Raw genomic sequence first — 21982 nt, 5'->3', positions numbered from 1 at the left:
CGGAGCTCCTGGAGGAAACCCACGCAGACACGGGGAGAACATGCAAACTCTACACAGAAAGGACCCTGACCACCCTACTAAGGGATCAAACCCAGGACCTTCCTGGTGTGAGGTGACAGTGCCACCCACTATATAGGCTATATAAACAATGTATAATGGATGAAGATTAAAGTACTTAAAGGGCAGTTATAGCTCAGTGGTTAAGGTACTGGGCTAGTAATCTAAAGGTTGCTGGTTCAAGCCCCACCACTGCCAAATTGCCACTGTTGGGCCCCTGAGCAAGGCCCTTAACCCTCAATTGCTCAAAATTGTGTTCAGTCATAACTGTAAGTCACTTTGGATAAAAGCGTCTGTAAAATGTAAATGTACTTAGATTTGTACTATTACAATTATAAAATAAATATTGCCTATTTAATTCAAAAGCCAAACAATGTAAATGACCTGACACTTTGTTTAATTCTGGTTTAGACCTTGCTGGGTATATACTGTATACTGAAGAGCCTGAATTCCTCCTGTAGTAGAAGTTTGGAGGCACTGATGTAAGTGGCAGTGCGCCCCCTGCAGGCTACATATATTATATGAGCTGCTCAGTGTTGTAGGAGTGATTCACTGTGATTGATTCACTGGACTCGTCGTGGGCATCATGGTCTTCAGCTGGGGAGATTCTACTCAGGGACAGCTCGGCTTACCTGCTAATGAAGGAAAATGGATCAGCACACCGACTGCGGTGAACATTAATGAAGAAATAGTGTCGGTGTGGTGTGGAGAGCAGCACACTTTATTACTGACAGTAAACGGACAGGTCCTGTCATGTGGACGAAACTCTAAAGGACAGCTGGGCAGAGCAAAGACCAGAGACAACAATAAACTACCAGGTAAGTAAACACAGTAAAAGATGGATAAATACACCAAGGGGATGGTACATGTACTGAAGAAGGAGTGAAATACTAAGAAAATGGGTAACACATTGAAGAAGAGATAATACAACAGGGAGACACTTAGAGAATAAACTTTACTAATCAGAACTGAGTTTTGTTGTTAATATAATAGTATGTAATATTGTGTGACATTATTTGACATGTTGTATTGCACAGTTTAATCAAATCCTCGTCTGACGCTTGAGTTTTCATTCTGCCAAAGTGTCTTAAGTTTCATTTTCGTTTCTGTGGTTCTGATGAAAAATCCTGGCACAGATCCACATCAGTGCTGTTACACTGTCAGGGACACAAAGATGCAGTGAGGTGAAACAAGACTTTAAGCATCTTTGGCATGTGATGTATTTATTTTAAATAAACACACATACTGTCATTTTATATACAGGCGGGGGTTGATTGATTTATACACTAATAAATGTTATCTATGGACTTTGTTTAGTTGAATTATGATAGCAATGTGTAGTATGATGTTCAAAGGTGACTTACTGTATATTCATCCCCTGATGTCTGTATAGATTTATTACAACTAACATTTAATAAAGTGTGTGTGTGTGTGTGTGTGTGTGTGATATGGATAGAATAGACACAGATATACAGATAGATATATCTTGTTTCAGCTCCACTTACCATATAGAAGCACTTTGAAGTTCTACTTTTTTTTAGCCTGCTTTCACCCCACAGGACCATGACAGAGCAGGTATTATTTAGATACAGCAGCACTGCTGGAGTTTTTAAATATCATGTCCACTCACTGTCCACTTTATTAGACACTCCTACCTAGTTGGTCCACCTTGTAGATGTGAAGTCAGAGACGATCGCTCATCTATTGCTGCTGTTGAGGTGGTAATCTTCTAGACCTTCATCAGTGGTCAAAGGACGCTGCCCATGGGGCGCTGTTGGCTGGATATTTTTGGTTGGTGGACTATTCTCAGTCCAGCAGTCAGATCCACATATACCAGCACAACACACACTAACACACCACCACCATGTCAGTGTCACTGTAGTGCTGGGAATGATCCACCAGCTAAATAATACCTGCTCTGTGGTGGTCCTGGGAGAGTTCTGACCATTGAAGAACAGCATGAAAGTGGGCTAACAAAGCATGCAGAGAAACAGACGGACTACAGTCAGTAATTGTATAACTACAAGTGCTTCTATATGGTAAGTGGAGCTGATAAAATGGACAGTGAGTGTAGAAACAAGGAGGTGGTTTTAATGTTACGGCTGTATATATATATATATATATATATATGTACAGTACAGGCCAAAAGTTTGGACACACCAGTCAAAAGTTTGGACACACCTTCTCTTCAGTGTTTTTTCTTGATTATTTTTATTTTCTACATTGTAGATTAATACTGAAGACATCCAAACTATGAAGAATTATGTAGTGAACCAAAAAGTGTTAAACAAACCAGAATATGTTTTATATTTTACCAACTCTACCTCTGCACAACCCAACTGATGGTCTCAAACACATTAAAAAAGCAACAAATTCCAAAAATTCACTCTAGACAAGGCGCAAACATTCATTGAAAACCATTCCAGGTGGATACCTAATAAAGCTGGTTAAGAAAATTTCAAAGAGTGTGCAAATCTGTCATTAAAGCAAAATATGGCTACTTTGAAGAATCTAAAATATAAAACATATTCTGGTTTGTTTAACACTTTTTTGTTTACTACATAATTCCATATGTGTTCCTTCATAGTTTGGATGTCTTTAGTATTAATCTACAATGTAGAAAATTTAAAAAAATTAAGAAAAACCACAGGAATGAGAAGGTGTGTCCAAACTTTTGGCCTGTACTGTATATATGGACACATGTATTCTGATATTTCATTGTCTTTTAGTTATTTTAATATTTTACTTAACGGAAATACTGTAATATAATAATAACGACCTGGCGAGTGCAGCCAATGGTCGCCATGGGCCCCAGTGCACCTGCCCCCAGTAATACGCCCCTGATTTTAACTTATTCCTTTCTGACAAACTGTGTTAATTCCCCAGGGTCTATTAGCTCAAGTTGCCATACAGGAACGTTAACATTATTTTTATAATAGATAAAAACTAAGCTTTCACTTTAGTTGGCTTTATGTTTTGGGTGTTTTGTTAATACTTCCAGCTTTAGTTTTTTGGCCAGTGAGAGACTGCTTTAATATGTCTCACATATCTTCATGTATGTTTCCTTTGATGACCTGTAATGCTCAAAAACTGACAGATTTTTGCATTCACAACCCAGACTTTGCTAGACTGTTTACAGAGGTTAAGATGGCAACTTTGTTGTGAAGTATTCTAATCCAAAAGATGTTTGTCACACCTAGCTGTAATGCAAGTGCACTATTCTTTCTGTTTCTGTTCCTCCTTTATCTTCTCTCGCTCTCTGTTTCTGTTTGCCATGTTCTCATTGGCTGTACAATACAATAGTGTTTTCTGTCTCCTTTTCCGCAGTAAAGATTGAAGGGTTGGGAGGAGTTGCTGCTGTAGCATGTGGGCAGGATCATTGTTTGGCTCTGTGTGATTCGGGTCAGGTGTTCTCCTGGGGAGCCAATGGCGAAGGACAGCTGGGCATTAACAACTCTGTGGCAAAATGCCCCAAACCTGTGTAAGGAAATTGATTGTACAGTTTGTATTTACGTATTACAGTCATGCAGTTATATTTCTGGATTGTATTCTACCTTACTGATCATTTTGGATAAAAATAAAAAACAAAACACAAACACAGTTAGAACAGGGGACGCCACAATTGGAACCACAAGATTTTCTTTGAAATTATGCAATGGAATAAAACAGTTTGGGTTTGTTAATATAACCTTCAGTGTTTTTTTAAATATTAAATATTTATATAAAATAATAATAATTTATTATTATTTATTTATAATAATAAAATTTTTAGAACCTTTCTTTGATGGCACTATGTTTACAGCTTTAAGGATCATTGGTTTAAATAACCTTCTTTTAGTGCTCACTCAAATTTTTATGACCCAATACATACATGGAATACAATTTAACCATTAGCTTCAAATAACAAGCAAAATCATAGTAACATGTTGCAAATACATGATCCTTACTAGATTATATATATTTTAAACATTGACAATAGTCAACATATGCATAATGTACGATTTTGTAAAATATCTAAACATTAAAATGCTAAAATATCAGAGGAGTTTATTTTCCCCAATGCTTTTGTTTTTCAGACCAGTTCAAATACCCATGCCTTTTTCAATCCCAGTGGTTCAGGTTGCTTGTGGTAACTGTCATTCCTTGGCCTTAACAAAAGGTAAGTGTGTGTGGAATTTTAATGCAGTTAAAGAAAGTTATAAGTTTACAGCGGTAAAAACACATGCTGGAACCAGAGCTGGGTTCTCTAATACATCGTATCGAATCTCAGCTCTGGGGTCTCTCTCTCATGACTGGTGCAATTACGACTTCTGCTGGCTGATTGATGGCGCCTGCACAGAGATGAGGAAAGAGTGCTGTCAGGGTGTGTCTCTCCGTACACAACGCTGAGCCGTGTAGGTGATAAGATGCATATGGCATGTGTCGGAGGGGGCGTGGGTTAGCTTCGTTTTCCTCAATCAGAGGAAACACAGGGATCGGCAGGGATCGGCATTGGTGGAGAGGAAGCATGATGCAATCTGGCAATTGGACGTGCTAAAAGGGAGAAAAATTGAGAAAATGCATGCAACTAAGAATTATCCTCATTTCTTTTATGTATTAGATTAGATTAGATTAAACTTTATTGTCATTGTGCAGAGTACAAGTACAGAGCCAATGAAATGCAGTAGCATCTAACTAGAAGTGAAAGATAGAGATTATTTACATTTATTACAGATAAAGTGCAGCAGTGACAGAAGAAGAGTAAACAGATAATGCTGATTGAACAGTATGTAGACTATTATATAATTACAGAGTTATGAAAGGTGACTACAGTGGCTAAATTAATGAGAATAAATAGAGTATATAAGTATAGCAGATAATATACAATATATACATTATTGTTGTGCTGGTGTAAATAGTGCAATAGTGCCATGTATACATTTGCAAATACTGATGCTATGTACACAGATGAAATGAATGTGTTATGGTACTATGTGTCACAGAGGAACATTTAATCTATATTATCATGTAGTGCCATATATGGTTGACGTGCACTGGTTATTTTAACTTTAATGGGAAGCATACCCCTGACCTGGCTTCTATCACTCACTTACTCACTCAGAGGATGAGGCTAGCATGTACCTTCTTTCAGAATGTAAATTCATTATGCACATCAACTAACTTAAACGAAAGCATTTACTACCCTCACATTTACACCCAAAGTTCGAAGATGTTAAAAAGCAGGGCCAACCAGTGTTCAGCTTCCAGCCACATGATAGACTGTGACATCATCAGAGCTTGAACCTGCAACCTTCAGGCATTCTACACTTCATTTAATTACACTGCTTTATCATTTAATTATCATTATGCTTTTCAGGATACTGTATGTCTCTGTCATGTGTAATAGTAAAAATACGCTGTCAAGTCACATTATCATGACCACTTCTTCTTACGATGGCTGAGGCAGCGTTATTATCTGTGGAATGTTCTCGTGGCATTCTCTGGACCCGTGCATTCATGTGGAAGGCATTTTCAACTGATTTGGGTATGAATCCATCCTTGTAGATCAAGTACACCCATACATGCTGATTGTCTTACCTGGGGAGTATGGGATCCTCCAGCAAGACAATGCGACACGTCACAAGGATAGAAATGTCCGTCATTGGTTGGATGAGCATGACCAAGACTTCTAAGTACTACCCTGACCCCTTTAATTCCCCAGACTTTGACCCAATTGAGCATCTGTGGAACACCTTGATCATCATGATGGCTCTATGGATGCTCCCCCACACCCCCTCCAGCAGCTGTGGGATGCACTGCAGTCAGCATGGCTCAAGATACCTGGGACAACCTACCAGGACCTTATTGAGTCACTCCCAGTCACTGCTGTCCATGCTGCACACTCGGGTACTCTGAATATCAGCTGGTGGTCATAATAATGTGAATCAACTGTATATATAGTTATCACTGTATATACATAGTTCTATAATAATCAAACAAGAGCATAACTAATACGACATTTTGAAGGGGGAGAGGTGTTCTCATGGGGCCAAAACAACTATGGCCAGCTTGGACTGGGAAAATCGGTGGTCTTGCAGCCCGCCCCAGCACTGGTGCGAGCTCTGACCGGAGTGCCAGTGATTCAGATCTCCGCGGGTGGAGCCCACACCCTGGCCTTGGCTTTGCCATCTCGAGTTTTCTGCTGTGGAGCCAACAGTGCAGGACAGCTGGGTGTTAACAGGACTGATGAGAAAGGTACTGTACACCCAGACAGTTCTCTTACATGTCATTGTTTTTTAGTTTAAGTTAGCTTTGGTGCAGTTTTCTCTAGCTCCTAAACAAATGTCATTTTCTGTGTATAATAATATTTTTTTATCTCAAAAGTCATTTTTATTGTTTATAATCATTTACTGACATTTCTGAGAAAGACTCATGTAATACTTTATGTTATAGGTCGCTTTACAATATGTGCTGTTCCTGCTTTAAGGAACATCGGTGTAACTTCCATCAGCTGTGGAGAAGCACACAGTGCCGTCCTGACTAAGGTATTTAAAATAAAGTAAATACAAGGACTTTTCTACTTTAACTTAACAAAATACTCTGAAAATGGATGTGTTTTTTTAGACTGGAGATGTCTACACCTTTGGAGAGGGAGCACATGGACAACTTGGACAAAACTCCATCAATAATGAGCTTCGACCAAAGAAAGTTGAAGGCATTGACGGACCAGCTGAACAAGTAACCTGTGGCAGGTGATCAAGCTATACATATGTGTATAACACTCTCATCAACACAACACTGAAAAAATGCCTTAATACAGACAGTGTGTCACACTACACTTTTGAGTGTCACAACCTCTTGTCTTAACCTTGTAAAAGTTGCCGCCTTTGCAAGAAATGTGCCTCCATGCCCCTTCTGCTAGCCATGAATGGCAAGGCACGAGGACAGGAGTGTGTATAATGCCCAGCGACACTTTCTACTGTAAAGTGAACTTTGCATTGAGGCTTAAGAAAGAAAGAAGCACAAGCTCCTGCTTTTAGTTTGCTTATACTGTATGATTTACAATAAACTTTAGTCAAGCTTTAAAGTGACAATTTCATATCAGGAGCTTCATTCTTGCATGACAGCCTTCAAGCTCGTGCCTTTAAAGTTTTCAAGATTCGCATAGCATGAATAAGCATGACACATCTAAATACAAATAAAAATCCTTTATTGCATTATTAATTTTATATGACCTATGGCTTAAATTACATGGGAATGTTACTAAGTTGTACTCTGCAGCATTACTGATTAGTTACTGTCAACCACAACAGTCATCACACCCTGATCTTGATGGAATCTGGCCAAATCTTTGCATTTGGACGCAAAGTCGAAGCTCGGGAGAGTGGTGGCACAGTAGATAGCCTACAGCCCATGAGAGTTGAAGGAGACTGGAATTGCAGAGGAGCTAAAAACAACCCAGGTACAAACGTTGTGTTTACAAAACATGTACAGTGCATTAACATTCATTCATCTCACAGACACCTTTATTAAAACTCTTTAATTTTAGGTAAAATCCATTATAGACATGAAAGTAACTATAATATTATATAATAAACATTGATAGTTTAGTCAGTGGTCAGTTATGTGGTCTTTGTATTATACTTATTTAAACAATCTCTGGTTATTATAATAATAATAATAATAATAATAATAATAATAACCATTTTATACCATAATATCAATATTATTCTAACAGACAAATCTTTAAAATGTTGGATTGCAGATTAAAATAACATAAGAATATTTCTTTAACCCACCTACAGTACAGAAAAGGTCACACAACATACTGACCTCATTTTTGGAAACAGAATATGTGTTGGGCAAGTGATTAGTAGAAATAATATTTAGGTTCTCTGACAATGAATTATACAAAGCTTAAGAATTTAATTTATTTTTTTTAATTATTTTGACTAAGGGTTTTATTGAGTAAAACTAATGCACTCCGCTCCTGAGTGAAAGCTGGATGGTAGGGTGAAACATCTATTGCTCTAAGGGGACTTGGGTGGTGCAGCGGTCTATTTTGCTAGCCCAACACTGCTGAGGTCCAAGTTTAAATCTCAGTGGTGCTAACCACTGGCCAGGAGTCTACACAGACATTACTGGTAGGGAATGTGTGTGATTGGTGCCCATTGTTTCCCGGTAGAGCTGGGCTTGCTGGCAAAAATAATTTCCTTTGTAACATTCATGTAGTGAAACTATGCTGTATTACAAGTATTACAATATAAACCGTATATAAAATGTTAAATAATACAGATATTAAAGAATGAATCCAGTAGAATATAAAATACACATATACGTTTAAACATTGTTCCATTTGTATCTCTGTCATTAAATATCTTTGTGTTCATGCAGTAATGAAGATTTCCTCTGGCTGGAATTCCAATTTTCTTTACTTTCCACCTTCCAAGGTAAACCTACTTTTATGCAAGTTGTTTACTTGTTTGGTTACTTGTTTACATAGTTTTAATTTGGTGTTGGCACATGGGTACCATGTAAAACAACTGTAGGTGCCAGAACCATCAGTCAGAAAAATATGAGAGTATTTAAAACCTGATATGTACTACATTTGAGGTTGACGTTGTTGTAGATGTGTTAAAGATTTAGGTAATGCTTCATCTGAAGTGTGATGGGGTGAAGGTGGAACAGCCTGTGTAATGGCTAAACCTGCACTCTGACCCCAGCTTCCAAACATAATTGTATATGTATCTATCACAAATAAAGGCATTCTGTTCTATTCTATCTTGGGGATAGACCCAAGCTACTTACTTTTGACATGGCACAAACCAAGCAATTTAAGGTTAAGGGACTTTGCTCATTAACCTGACAGAGGCAGCTTGTCTGTGGTGGTTTTGAACCTCTAACCTTTTGAACAGTAGTAAAGTTCCTCAACCAATAAGCCACCACTGGCTGATTTATTCTTTATAAAGGCCTAATGGAGGTACCTTTTAAATAAAGTGTTACCATCATCACCATATTAAGTCCAGAATTCCAAACTATTGTATTACATGTATTTACTCACATTACTTAAGGATAAAACATGTTTAGTTTTTTTTCCCTTCTGTTAAGACCTCTGTTCTTGGGGATCCAGTTGGAAAACTTGACGAAGCCCAAGTGCAGAAATGGGTTTCAATTTCAGAGAATGATAGAAATATCAAAGAAGTTCAAAGGTGAAAACACACTTGCCTGATTTTATGCTATAAATGTACCAATGATTTTTTTCAGAGCAGTTGTGTGGAATTTATCACTGTATTTATTTTTTTGACACAGGGAGATTTTACTGACATTTTCAACAAGTTCAAATCTAGTCGCTTGTTTCATGAAGGACAGGTAATTCTGTTTACATATTAAAGAACTACTTAAAATGTAAAATCAGCATCTGAGGACTGTATTCAAAACATCAGTTGGCTACTGAAAAGTTTTAATGCAGATTTCTGTCTTAATTTCCGTAAAGTTTCTGTTTATTATAATAAAAGTGAATAATACTGACATTAAATTCATGTTGTTTTTTGTGTTACTGATCATTTTATCCACAGTGGAACCATCAGCAAAGATACTGTGGAGGTTGATTTGAATGCTGCTAGTCAGACCTTTGATCAACTCCTGACGATTCCTTGGATCAAATGTTCAGTTGAGTTGAAAAACATACAGTACACTCATCTTAAAGAAAATATAAATGAACTACTACTGAGAAATTTCATTCTTTAAGTTTTGTGTCATGAAATGTAATGCTATATACTGTCATTTAATCCCAGGTAAACATCAAGCCTCTGGTGATGAACCTTCTGTTTTCTGCACCAGTGATGAGATGCCCTGAGATCTTCATGCTTCTGCCTACATGCCCTATTCTTCATGAAACAGAAAACTTCAACAGGGTTCTTGAGCTAGCTGTAGCCATCACAAGTCTCCATGATACTGCCATTGAAATCATGAGTAAGATCAGGATATTATTTAACAAATTAATAATGTCAATAAATAAAATCTTCCATTACTTGATAGTCAGGACAGGACAGAGTCTTTGCCTGTGGTGGACCTTGTCTATCTCTGGGCTTTTAATCTGTCTAGCACTAAGAGAATGGGATTTAGTGAAGAAACAAAGAAGCAGAAATATTTCTAATCAAAAGAAAAACTTTTTAACAGCACCCCTCATCCCCACCAAAAATGTTTATGTCACAAAGTCTAACAGTAACTCAGTATTTACAACTCTATTTTTTTTTATCAAAAATTTGCAATCCATGAGCAGCACACTGACCCCATCAACTAGTGCAGCCTTGGATTTATAGGTGCCGTCCACTCAGGAAAAGGGACGTCAATCAGCTTTCTCAGGACGGTTCTGTTTTGAGGCCCAAAAAAGCTGCAACTCGGAGTAATTCATTGGAAAATTGGACCAGATGGAGGGGCCTGTTATAATTTCCACATGCATTAAACTTGATTGTGCAAACAAACTCAAACAATGTTAAGGTGCAAGAGAAAAAAGTGATCCATGTCAGGCAACGGTCAAAAATACAGCAAGGCGGCAAAGGGCAAATCCAAAGAGACAAGATCATCAAAGCAAAGGCTAGCACAGCAAGGCAAACAAAAACAGGGGTTACTATACCAAGGACATATAAAGGTTTGATATTTTCACATTACAATTTTCAAATCTTTTTTAATGGGTTGATTCTTTGATTTTTCCAGTGCAGGCAAGTTTTATTGTATAGTGCTACTACCAGGTAACCCAAAACTTATTTAGCAATCAGTGAAAATAAAAGGAAAATAAAGAAAAACCCTTAAATGTCATGAGTAAGAATTTAATTAAGGTTTAGACTAGTGGTAGTTTTAGAGTAGTGCTGTTTGTGTTAAAGCCTATTGCTTATAATCACCATTATTCAGTTCATGTATTCATTGGTTTTCTCTTTGTGACCTGCAGAGAACTTCTGGTCATCAATGGAAGCAAGTATGATGAAAAAACACATCAGAATGTGGAAACGGGCCCTCGTTTTCCTCCTAAATGCCAACCTTACTTTACAATTTAATCCTGGTGTTAAAGCTGTGCTGGAGGTCCTCAAGTACATTTACAAGGTCAGTATGTAGTCGCACTTAGTATCAACACATTTATATAATCATTATGTAACACAAATTTACAAAATACAGTGGAAAAAGAAGAAAAGAAGAGATACTTTATTTGTTATAAATACATTTACAGGTGTACAGTACAATGAAATTCTTTCTTCGCATACCCCAGCTTGTTTGGAAGCTGGGGTCAGAGCGCAGGGTCAGCCATTGTACGGCGCCCCTGGAGCAGACAGGGTTAAGGGCCTTGCTCAAGGACCCAACAGTGGCTGCATAGCAGAGCCTGGATTTGAACCGCCAATCTTCCGGGTTGATAACCTAAAGCTCTACCCACTAGGCTACCACTGACCCTTAAGTTACGAACGGTTTACCATACGAACATTTTGGGTTACGAACGATCTTTTTCAACGTACAAACAAATTTCGGATTACAAACAGAAATTTGCGAAACATGTGATGTCACGAACAAGTTGACTCCAACCATCTCTCTCTCTCTCTCTCTCTCTCTCTCTCTCTCTATATATATATATATATATATATATATATACAGTATATATATATATATATATACTGTATATATAGTGAGCAAACATTCGGACAGCGAACAGTGTTTTTCCGGTGTTTTATTTATATTTTGTAAAATTCAACATTAAAATGTCCCCAAAGAATGTGCAGAGGAAGTGCAGTGGTAAGAAAATTAAAAAATTACTATTTGTTGTTGTATAATTACAATTAAAAATTGACAGCCAGTAGCTGTCACTGTGTATCAGACAGAGGGGACAGTGAGTGAGAGAGAAGAAGGAATTCGGCTCAGTAAAGTATTCTTTCTTTCGTGCAATTACACCTACAAAATACAACACTACTGAAATAAAGAAGGAAATAATAGCGAAATATGAGAGTTATTGTTGTTTCTGGTAGATACATTTTATAAAAAAAGAAGGAAATTTATTATGATGTATGATACAGAACACGTACTGTACTGAAATGTGGTGTTTTTTTATGTACAGTACTACTGTGTATTGTTGTTTATCATTGTTTATTACAGGATCTTAATTAATTTAAGATTTAAGGGAAAATATACTTGTATTTATTACAAAAAATACCATTTAAGACATTAGAAAGGTTAGGGGTAAGGTAACTAACGAACATTTTGACTTAAGAACAGCCCTTCGGAACCAATTACATTCGTAAGTCAAGGGTCCACTGTACTTAGAACAGAAACTATAGAACAGAATTTACCCCCAAAGTGGCCCAATTTTGTTTATTTTTGCTGTTTTTTGCATTTATTTACTGTTCCAACTTTTTTAATCGAGTTTGAAATAAATGTACTTTAATTATTTCAAGGTACTTTCAAAAGGGCTCTGTGATAAAGTTGTGAAAGGGCACAAGTTTAGAGAAAGATACAAAAAGATTTTAGCAGCTTTAACTATTCCTCTGTGCACTGTTCAAAAAATGAAAAGTGGATGGCACAACCAATACCTTGCCGAGACTGGTCGGTCCCCCCAAACTGAATGAGCCAGGAGGATATTAATCAGGAAAGATACCAAGTGGTCAATGGCAATGTACATGACAACAAAGCTGGCCTGTATAGAAGGTGGCATGAAAGAAACTGCTCATGACAGATTGTGATGCCATGTGGCAAAAGGTTTTATAGTCAGATAAGATAAAGGTAAATGGTAGGTTTGGCAAAAACCAAACACAGCACACCACTGAAAATACACCGCACATACCGAGAAGCATGATGGTGGGAACATTATGTTATGGGGATGTCTCTCTTCAGCAGGAACTGGGCAGTTTGTCAGGACTGAAGGGAAAATAGATTCTGCCAAGCATATTCAGATTCTTTATGTGGCCCTCTGCTAGAAAGCTAAAGATGAGCAGGAGGATTACTTTCCAGCATGACAACAACACAACACGTTTCCAGAAAAAAAACAAAGCAGTGACTTAGGAATAGCAATGTCCTTTAGTGGCCAAGTCAGAGCCCCGACCTAAAATCCATAGGCAATCTATGGTTGGATTTGACGGGAGCAGTGCATTGCTGGTCACCACAAAATGTGACTGATCTCAAACAATTCTGCAAGGAAGAACATGCAAATATTCCACAATCTAAGTGTGCAAAGCTGGTAGAGACAAATCCAACAGACTGAAAGCTGTTATTAAAGCAGACTAAAAGACATAAAATGACTATTTCAAAGGGGTATGGAGATTTTTTATAGGCATCAGTCTATAGACATTAATTAATTAACATTAATCAAAGTTTTCTATTTAAAGGGAAACAAACGGGCTGAAAAATCAAGGAGGGTTCCACTCAGTGACTTCTACATTGAGGAGATTGGCTTGGTGCCTCAGTTACTTGAACAGGATGTAGCACTGTGGGCACAGATTAAATATAAAGAAGTTCAGGTAAAGCACACAAGGCATTCTATTAAAAACAGAACCAGCTGATGTTTATTAAATTATTACCTACTGGTCTTCTTTTTAACAATACTCCCAATGTTATTTACGTATGTTTTTGAGAGGAAGTGGATGCCACACCTGCCATTTTTTGCCGTTATCCGTTTCTCCTGGACCTCAACAGCAAAATCCACATTTTCAGATTTGTTGCTTTTGCAACACAGGTATGCACTCTTGCAAGTTTCCTGTTGAAATGCTGCTAATAAGCTATCATCATATTATGATAATGTAAGTGATTTGTTAACTCTCATTTCAGTTCATTCATCAGATACTCAGTATAAGCACTTTCCTTGGACAGATGTTTCAGAATGAGTTTTCTGTGGAGCCCTCAGCACCTATGTTTCAGCTGAAACTGAAACGCACTGCCCTGCTGGAGGACACATTCAGACACCTCGACAATGCTGATCACAATAACTTCAAAAAAAGACTAGTGGTGAGAACAAGACTGCACAGCTGTGGTAGTTGGTTAGCGTGACAGTCTTTGTTAATTATTAGCAGGAAAACAGGCTTTTTAAGATCTTTATAATATTGGGCTGCATACATTTCCATAACGTCTGTGTTTCTTATAGGTGATATTTGTGGAGGATTCAAAACTGACAGAAGTGAACAAAAGGGATTTCTTCCTTCATGCTTTCAATGAGCTCTTGGCTCCTGATTCAAAGATGTTTATGAACAATGAACGGCAAACTATGATTTGGTTTCCAGCTAATGTAAATCACTATGTATTATTATTATTATTTATTTAGTAGGGATGTAACGATGCACCATAAGACAGTTAAAAATCAGTGCACATGTGCCACGATTCGAATCGGTTATTTATTTAAGATGAATCGATATTCACTTTAAACAGCAGAGGGCACTGGCACTATTCACCTCGCCTGGTTGACGGCACTTCACAAAGTTGCCAGGTTCGGGATTTTTCAGCCAAAATTAAATTTCAGGTTTTTTTTTTACACAATAAGCATTATTTGGCATAGTTTGTACCTACCTCAGAAATAAAAAGGCATGAATTATTTAGATAAATAAAAGATAAGCACTAATACAGTATTTTATTTTATTTAGAGAAACAATAAAAGGAAACTTTGTCATAATATGTCTTCAATTTAATTTTGTTTAAAAAAATCAGGAAAAAATCATATCGTGAACCCAGTATCGTGAATCGCATTGCATCGTGGGTAGGGTGTATCGTTACATCCCTGTTATTTATCAATAGTAGTTTTAACAAATGTGCATTTGGCTGTTAATGATGATAATTTGGCCTGACACTGGCTGATTTTTAGGCAACATTTGAACATACAAGATACTTCCTGTTTGGAATTCTCTGCGGTCTGGCCCTTTACAACAACAACATAGTCTACATGCCCTTCCCTCTGGCCATGTTTAAGAAACTGGTCAATGTAAAACCCACACTGGAGGACTTGGCCGAGTTCAGCCCTGAGATTGGAAGGTGAGAAACTTCGACATGTTCTCATAAATTATGACATTGTGCTGTTTATTGTGTTGAAATTTCTAAAAGCTTATAAATATCAAGTACAAAGAAAATTGGTCATACCAAGTCCAAAACAGTACTGCTTTTAATAATAAGTACAAGGGATCTTCAAAAAGTTTCCTCACTTTTATATTTTGGTTGGAAACGATGAAGGTGGGAGTAATAGTAATTGGTCGTGTCTGAGAGACTGAGAGACGCTTATAGTCTGGATTTCGCTCCATCTCATTTCCACCTTTTTGGACGCTAAAAAAGAAGCTTTAAGGGGAAGAAGATTTTCATGTGATGATGTGAAATCAGCGCTGCATCAGTGGCTACGTGCTCAACCAAACACACTTTTTGCTGACAGCATTAAAAAGTTGGTACGATGCTGGAAAAATGCATCAGAAGGTGACTATGTAGAAAAGTGATGTTACTTGTTTTTGAAATTCTTAATAAATAGAGTTTTAAAAAGTGCAGAAACTTTTTAAAGAACCCTTTTTTATTAGCTAAAAAAAACTGGTTTAGATCTTAATTAAAAACACAAAATTTTTTCAAATACTTATAAATACTAATAAATAGACAAATTACCCCATGTGATCCTGTCATTTTATAATAGAAGTGCATTACAGGCCACACCATCCATGGCTGTGTTTCAAACCAAATAAAACTAGACAATGGAAGGAAATAGCTTACACTGTTTGTACTCTGATTTGTATAAAGTATAATTTACAGATATAACCCTTTAAATAAGTAACTGTTTCTTATTTTAACCCCATTTAGCAAAATGACTGCAAATAAACATTTTCTACAGGAAGAGCTCACTGTTGTTACAGTACTTCTATAGATCAAATACTGCTAGGTTTTTAGGCATGAACTGCTTTTTAGCTTTTTAGATAAAGTAAACAATTTGTCATATATTTTTTTATTAACAATTAAATTAAATGAATCATCTGCTTTTCATCTTCCTGTTTGTTTCCTAGAAGTCTGAGGTGCATTCTGCATGAGTACCCGGATGACGTTGTAAATGATTTGAACACTACTTTCTGTGTACGACACTTTTAATTCAGGATACATAAAATGATAAATGATTCACTTGATATGGTTTATTATTTTCTCATTGCTCTAAACATTTTTTCTTGCAGATACACTGGGATGGTGCTGATGTGGAACTGGACCCTCTTAACAGTGGAAAACCTGTAACAAGTGCTAATAAGTAAATTACATTTTATACATAAACACATACATACATAAAATAAAATAGACAAATGTATGTAGAGACCTGGAACTTACATCAGCATGTGCTTAGTGAACATCACAACCAAAAACACAGAGACACAGATTAAATTGGTCCTCTTTTGCTTCGAATGTTTTTTTACTTTTCTGAGATGGGTTTTCATCAGATTTACTTTTTCAGCATTTAGGACATGCTTTTATCCATGATTTTTACAGAAGTGCTTCTTCATTAAACATTTTTTTTACTCTAGTGCAAGTGAACAACAGCTTTACAGCAGTCCAGCTAACATTTGATTTTGGTGATCATGTTCATCGCAACTGCATGGTAGCATGCTTATTTTTATCTCAAACTGTTAGCAATCAGAGTGGCTTTAATAGCTGGACCCACTAATTAAAAGATTGATTCTCTGCTCAATATCAGCACAGGAAAATAGTTTGTTGATTAGGGGATTGATAAACATTTTCTTAATTCTTAATCATTCTTAGCATTGCAAACATTGCATTTGGTGTCTATCAATTCATATAGTGCTTTATTCAACAGGAAGGATTTTGTGGATGCCTATGTGGATTATGTGCTGAACAAATCAGTGGAGAAAGTGTTTGAAGAGTTCAGAAGGGGCTTCTTCAAAGTGTGTGACCCAGACGTGGTGGATTTCTTTCAGCCAGAGGAGCTCAGAGGAGTTACGGTGGGCACAGAGGAGTACGACTGGGAAACTTTCAAAAAGGTCTGAACAAGTCATAAAATTGATCTGATGTAAATTCATCAAAACATAGAAGGTTCATGTAATGAATGACAGTAATGTGAGTTTCTGTTGTGTGGTTGAATGTAGAACACAATGTACGGTGGACAGTTCCATGAAAGACACTCCACTATCATTGCGTTCTGGGAGGTGTTTGAGGAGCTGACGGAGGAGCAAAAGAAATCCTTTCTCTGTGAGTTTAATAGTTTATGATCATATTTAAGCACACAGTTTTGTGGGAGCCACTTCGTTCTAGGGTCTGTGTAGGTTTTCTCTTAATACTCGAGTTTTTTTCACCTTTTAAAAACATACCAGTTAGTGGATTAACTGCTAAAATGTCTCTGGGCAGGAATGACTAAAAGGGTACATGAGTAATGTCATACAATTTATTTGTGCCCCGATGTGAATGTTTAACACCCAGTGTTTCAAACCCACCACAACCCTGACCCTTACGTTACTGAAGATTGGCCATCTACCATACCAACTGCCAGCACTGTTTTGAGCTCCGAGCTCTATATAGTCCTGGAATCTGAGCTGTATATAGTCCTGTAGTCAGAGCTCTATATAGTCCTGGAATCTGAGCTGTATATAGTCCTGTAGTCAGAGCTCTATATAGTCCTGGAGTCTGAGCTGTATATATATATTTCGATAGTCAGAGCTCTATATAGTCCTGGAGTTCAAGCTCTATATAGTCCTGGAGCTCAAGCTCTATATAGTCCTGGAGCTCAGCTGTATATAGTCCTGGAGTCAGAGCTCTATATAGTCCTGGAGTCTGAGCTGTATATATATATTTCGATAGTCAGAGCTCTATATAGTCCTGGAGTTCAAGCTCTATATAGTCCTGGAGTTCAAGCTCTATATAGTCCTGGAGCTCAAGCTCTATATAGTCCTGGAATCTGAGCTGTATATAGTCCTGTAGTCAGAGCGCTATATAGTCCTGGAGTCTGAGCTGTATATATATATTTCGATAGTCAGAGCTCTATATAGTCCTGGAGTTCAAGCTCTATATAGTCCTGGAGCTCAAGCTCTATATAGTTCTGGAGCTCAGCTGTATATAGTCCTGGAGTCAGAGCTCTATATAGTCCTGGAGTCTGAGCTGTATATATATATTTCGATAGTCAGAGCTCTATATAGTCCTGGAGTTCAAGCTCTATATAGTCCTGGAGCTCAAGCTCTATATAGTCCTGGAATCTGAGCTGTATATAGTCCTGTAGTCAGAGCTCTATATAGTCCTGGAGTCTGAGCTGTATATATATATTTCGATAGTCAGAGCTCTATATAGTCCTGGAGTTCAAGCTCTATATAGTCCTGGAGCTCAAGCTCTATATAGTTCTGGAGCTCAGCTGTATATAGTCCTGGAGTCAGAGCTCTATATAGTCCTGGAGTCTGAGCTGTATATATATATTTCGATAGTCAGAGCTCTATATAGTCCTGGAGTTCAAGCTCTATATAGTCCTGGAGCTCAAGCTCTATATAGTCCTGGAATCTGAGCTGTATATAGTCCTGTAGTCAGAGCTCTATATAGTCCTGGAGTCTGAGCTGTATATATATATTTCGATAGTCAGAGCTCTATATAGTCCTGGAGTTCAAGCTCTATATAGTCCTGGAGCTCAAGCTCTATATAGTCCTGGAGCTCAGCTGTATATAGTCCTGGAGTCAGAGCTCTATATAGTCCTGGAGTCTGAGCTGTATATATATATTTTGATAGTCAGAGCTCTATATAGTCCTGGAGTTCAAGCTCTATATAGTCCTGGAGTTCAAGCTCTATATAGTCCTGGAGCTCAAGCTCTATATAGTCCTGGAATCTGAGCTGTATATAGTCCTGTAGTCAGAGCGCTATATAGTCCTGGAGTCTGAGCTGTATATATATATTTCGATAGTCAGAGCTCTATATAGTCCTGGAGTTCAAGCTCTATATAGTCCTGGAGCTCAAGCTCTATATAGTCCTGGAGCTCAGCTGTATATAGTCCTGTAGTCAGAGCTCTATATAGTCCTGGAGTCTGAGCTGTATATATATATTTCGATAGTCAGAGCTCTATATAGTCCTGGAGTTCAAGCTCTATATAGTCCTGGAGGTCAAGCTCTATATAGTCCTGGAGCTCAAGCTCTATATAGTCCTGGAATCTGAGCTGTATATAGTCCTGTAGTCAGAGCGCTATATAGTCCTGGAGTCTGAGCTGTATATATATATTTCGATAGTCAGAGCTCTATATAGTCCTGGAGTTCAAGCTCTATATAGTCCTGGAGTTCAAGCTCTATATAGTCCTGGAGCTCAGCTGTATATGGTCCTGGAGTCTGAACTCTTTATAGTCCTGGAGTCCGAGCTGTATATAGTCTGGTAGTCTGAGCTGTATATAGTCCGGTAGTCCGAGCTGTATATAGTCCGGACTCTGAGCCCAAGCTCTATATTGTCTTGGAATCCAAGCTCTATATAGTCCTGGAGTCTGAGCTCTATATAATCCTGGAGTCTGAGCTCTATATAGTCCTGGACTTCGAGCTCTATATAGTCCTGGAGTCTGAACTGTATGTGGTCCGGTAGTCAGAGCTCTATATAGTCCTGGAGTTCGAGCTCTATATAGCCCTGGAGTGAGTTGCAGTACAATAGCAGTAATGAGCACTCTAACCCCTGGGATGTGTAGTGTAATTTGCTAGAAACCATTCTGTGGTAAAACGTGACCAGCTAACCTCTATATTAATGTCCTTACAATATTTGCAGCTAGCTTAGGTAGCTAAATTATCAGCCACTATAGCTATGCTGGATAGCTAGCTGTGTTATAACAGTTGCCCAGTTGTCTACAAGCTAGTTAACAGTCTGTTTTTGTTTGTATATTTGAACATTACTTGATCTCTTACCATGTTCTTTCTCTTTCTTTATCAGTGTTTTTGACGGGCTGTGATCGTGTTCCGATTCTTGGGATGGGAGAGATTAGGATGAACGTGCTTGACCTGTGCCACTTTACCCAGAACCACCTACCAGAGTCCCAAACCTGCCACTTCAATTTTATGCTGCCTCCATATGAAAACAAGCAGCGACTGATGGACAAGCTCATCGAAGCACTGAAACATAACAGAGGATTCTGGAAAGAATAGACCAGTGGTCGACCAGCATGCATTAAAATAAAATATCATATAAAACATATGAAGTAATTGTTAGTAGTAGTGTTAGGGTTAATTATGTATTGTATGTTACACTACAACCATACATGTTCTCAAATCTTCAGATCTCAAAGACTTACCACTTCACAAAAAAAAAAATACACAAACTTAACATTATGTAATAAATTAACATTAAAGCAGCTGTCGTGGATTAGACACACAGACAATACTTGATCTTAATTACCAAACACAGACAGCTCTGGAGCTCTTCCAATGGCAGAGAAAGAACCCATCTTTCTTAAAAGTGTAATAATGTAAAATAAAAAAAAATGAAGTGTTTGTGGCACATCTAGGCACATTGTTTAAAGCTGTATGTGATATTGAATGTACCCAAAGGTTGCCCGCTCAGGTGGTGCAGCGGTAAAAACATGTGCTGGAACCAGAGCTGGGATCTCGAATATATATCGTATCGAGTCTCAGCTCTGCCTGCCGGCTGGGCTGACCAACCACATGAACAACAATTGGCCTGTTGTTCAGATAGAGGTGGGATATTAAAGCCGGATACGGACTTTCTCATAACTAATGCAGTTACGCCTCTGCTGGTTGAGTGATGGCGCCTGTACAGAGATAAGAAAAGAGTGCTGTCCGGGTGTGTCTCTCCGTACACAGTGCTGATCTGCACTGCACTGCACTGGTCAAAGTGTAGGTGACAAGATGCATATGGCATGCTGCCCACGTGTCGGAGGGGGCGTGGGTTAGCTTAGTTCTCTTCAGTCAGAGTGGGGATCGGCATTGGTGGAGAGTAAGCATGACACAATCGGTCAATTGGATGCTCTAAAAGGGAGAAAAAGGGGGGAAAATGCATAAACAAAGTAATAAAAAAAAAGGATGTACCCAAAGGTTTTGATTTGATCAGGGTGGTACTTGGTCTGAGATGTTTGAGAACAACTGAAATAGACCAATGCTTGAAGAATTTCTCTGAATCTCTTTTACTGTTATCACATCTATCTACTGTTATTTTAGATTATGAACTTGTTTATTTTTTAGCGTAACAGTTTTGCATATAAATGTTTTAGTAGCCTTTAACTTTCAACTAAATAATAATAAACTATCAAAATACCAAGTAAACATTAAACACATTAAACTTTTGTCTTTTTATTGTCTCTTTACACCGACCAGGCATAACATTATGAGCACTGACAGGTAAAGTAAATAACACTGATTATCTCTTCATCACGGCACCTGTTAGTGGGGGAGATATATTAGGCAACAAGTGAACATTTTATCCTCAGAGATGATGTTAGAAGCAGGAAACATGGACATGTGTGAGGATTTGAGTGAGTTTGACAAGGGCCAAACTGTGGCGGTAGACGACTGGGTCAGAGCATCTCCAAAACTGCAGCTCTTGTGGGGTTCCCGGTCTGCAGTGGTCAGTATCTATCAAAAGTGGTCCAAGGAAGGAACAGTGGTAAACCGGCGACAGGGTCATGGGCGGCCAAGGGGTTAAGGCATGCAGTAACACCCTGGACGGGGCGCCAGTCCATCGCAGGGCAGACACACACACCCATTCACCTATAGGGCAATTCAGTGTCTCCAACTAACCTGACTCCATGTTTTTTGACCATGGGAGGAAACCGGCGCTCCCGGAGGAAACCCACGCCCCACCTGGGGATCGAACCCAGGACCTTATTGCTGTGTTACCCACCGTGCTACCCAAGAAGAGAACACTTAAATCACAAATCCATGCCTGTCAAGTTTTGGATTTAAAAATAAGGGAAATTTTCCGCCACGCGCTTCGAGCCGTCCCACCAGCCCAACCGAGGTTCAGTATCCCTTACATTTTAAGACAGGTTTACAAGAAATCT

At 38.1% G+C, this 21982-nt stretch overlaps 1 protein-coding gene across 1 annotated transcript; it reads left to right on the top strand.

The window, feature by feature from the left end:
- Positions 1-623: 623 nt before the first annotated feature.
- On the top strand, positions 624-21261 carry LOC134315203 (probable E3 ubiquitin-protein ligase HERC6). Its single transcript, XM_062996246.1, has 23 exons — positions 624-875; positions 3385-3538; positions 4134-4216; positions 6064-6291; positions 6490-6581; positions 6661-6788; positions 7350-7498; positions 8431-8486; positions 9145-9245; positions 9346-9405; positions 9612-9705; positions 9831-10008; positions 10985-11136; positions 13398-13529; positions 13646-13744; positions 13837-14013; positions 14150-14290; positions 14861-15027; positions 16029-16095; positions 16191-16261; positions 16823-17006; positions 17112-17214; positions 19900-21261. Exons 1-23 carry the CDS (start codon positions 644-646, stop codon positions 20109-20111), a joined length of 3060 nt encoding a protein of 1019 aa, XP_062852316.1. The 5' UTR covers positions 624-643; the 3' UTR covers positions 20112-21261.
- Positions 21262-21982: the final 721 nt, after the last annotated feature.

This window comes from Trichomycterus rosablanca, chromosome 5 (assembly GCF_030014385.1).
Source record: "Trichomycterus rosablanca isolate fTriRos1 chromosome 5, fTriRos1.hap1, whole genome shotgun sequence".
NCBI classification, from domain to species: Eukaryota; Metazoa; Chordata; class Actinopteri; order Siluriformes; family Trichomycteridae; genus Trichomycterus; species Trichomycterus rosablanca.
This window is presented reverse-complemented; position numbering and strand designations above follow the sequence as displayed.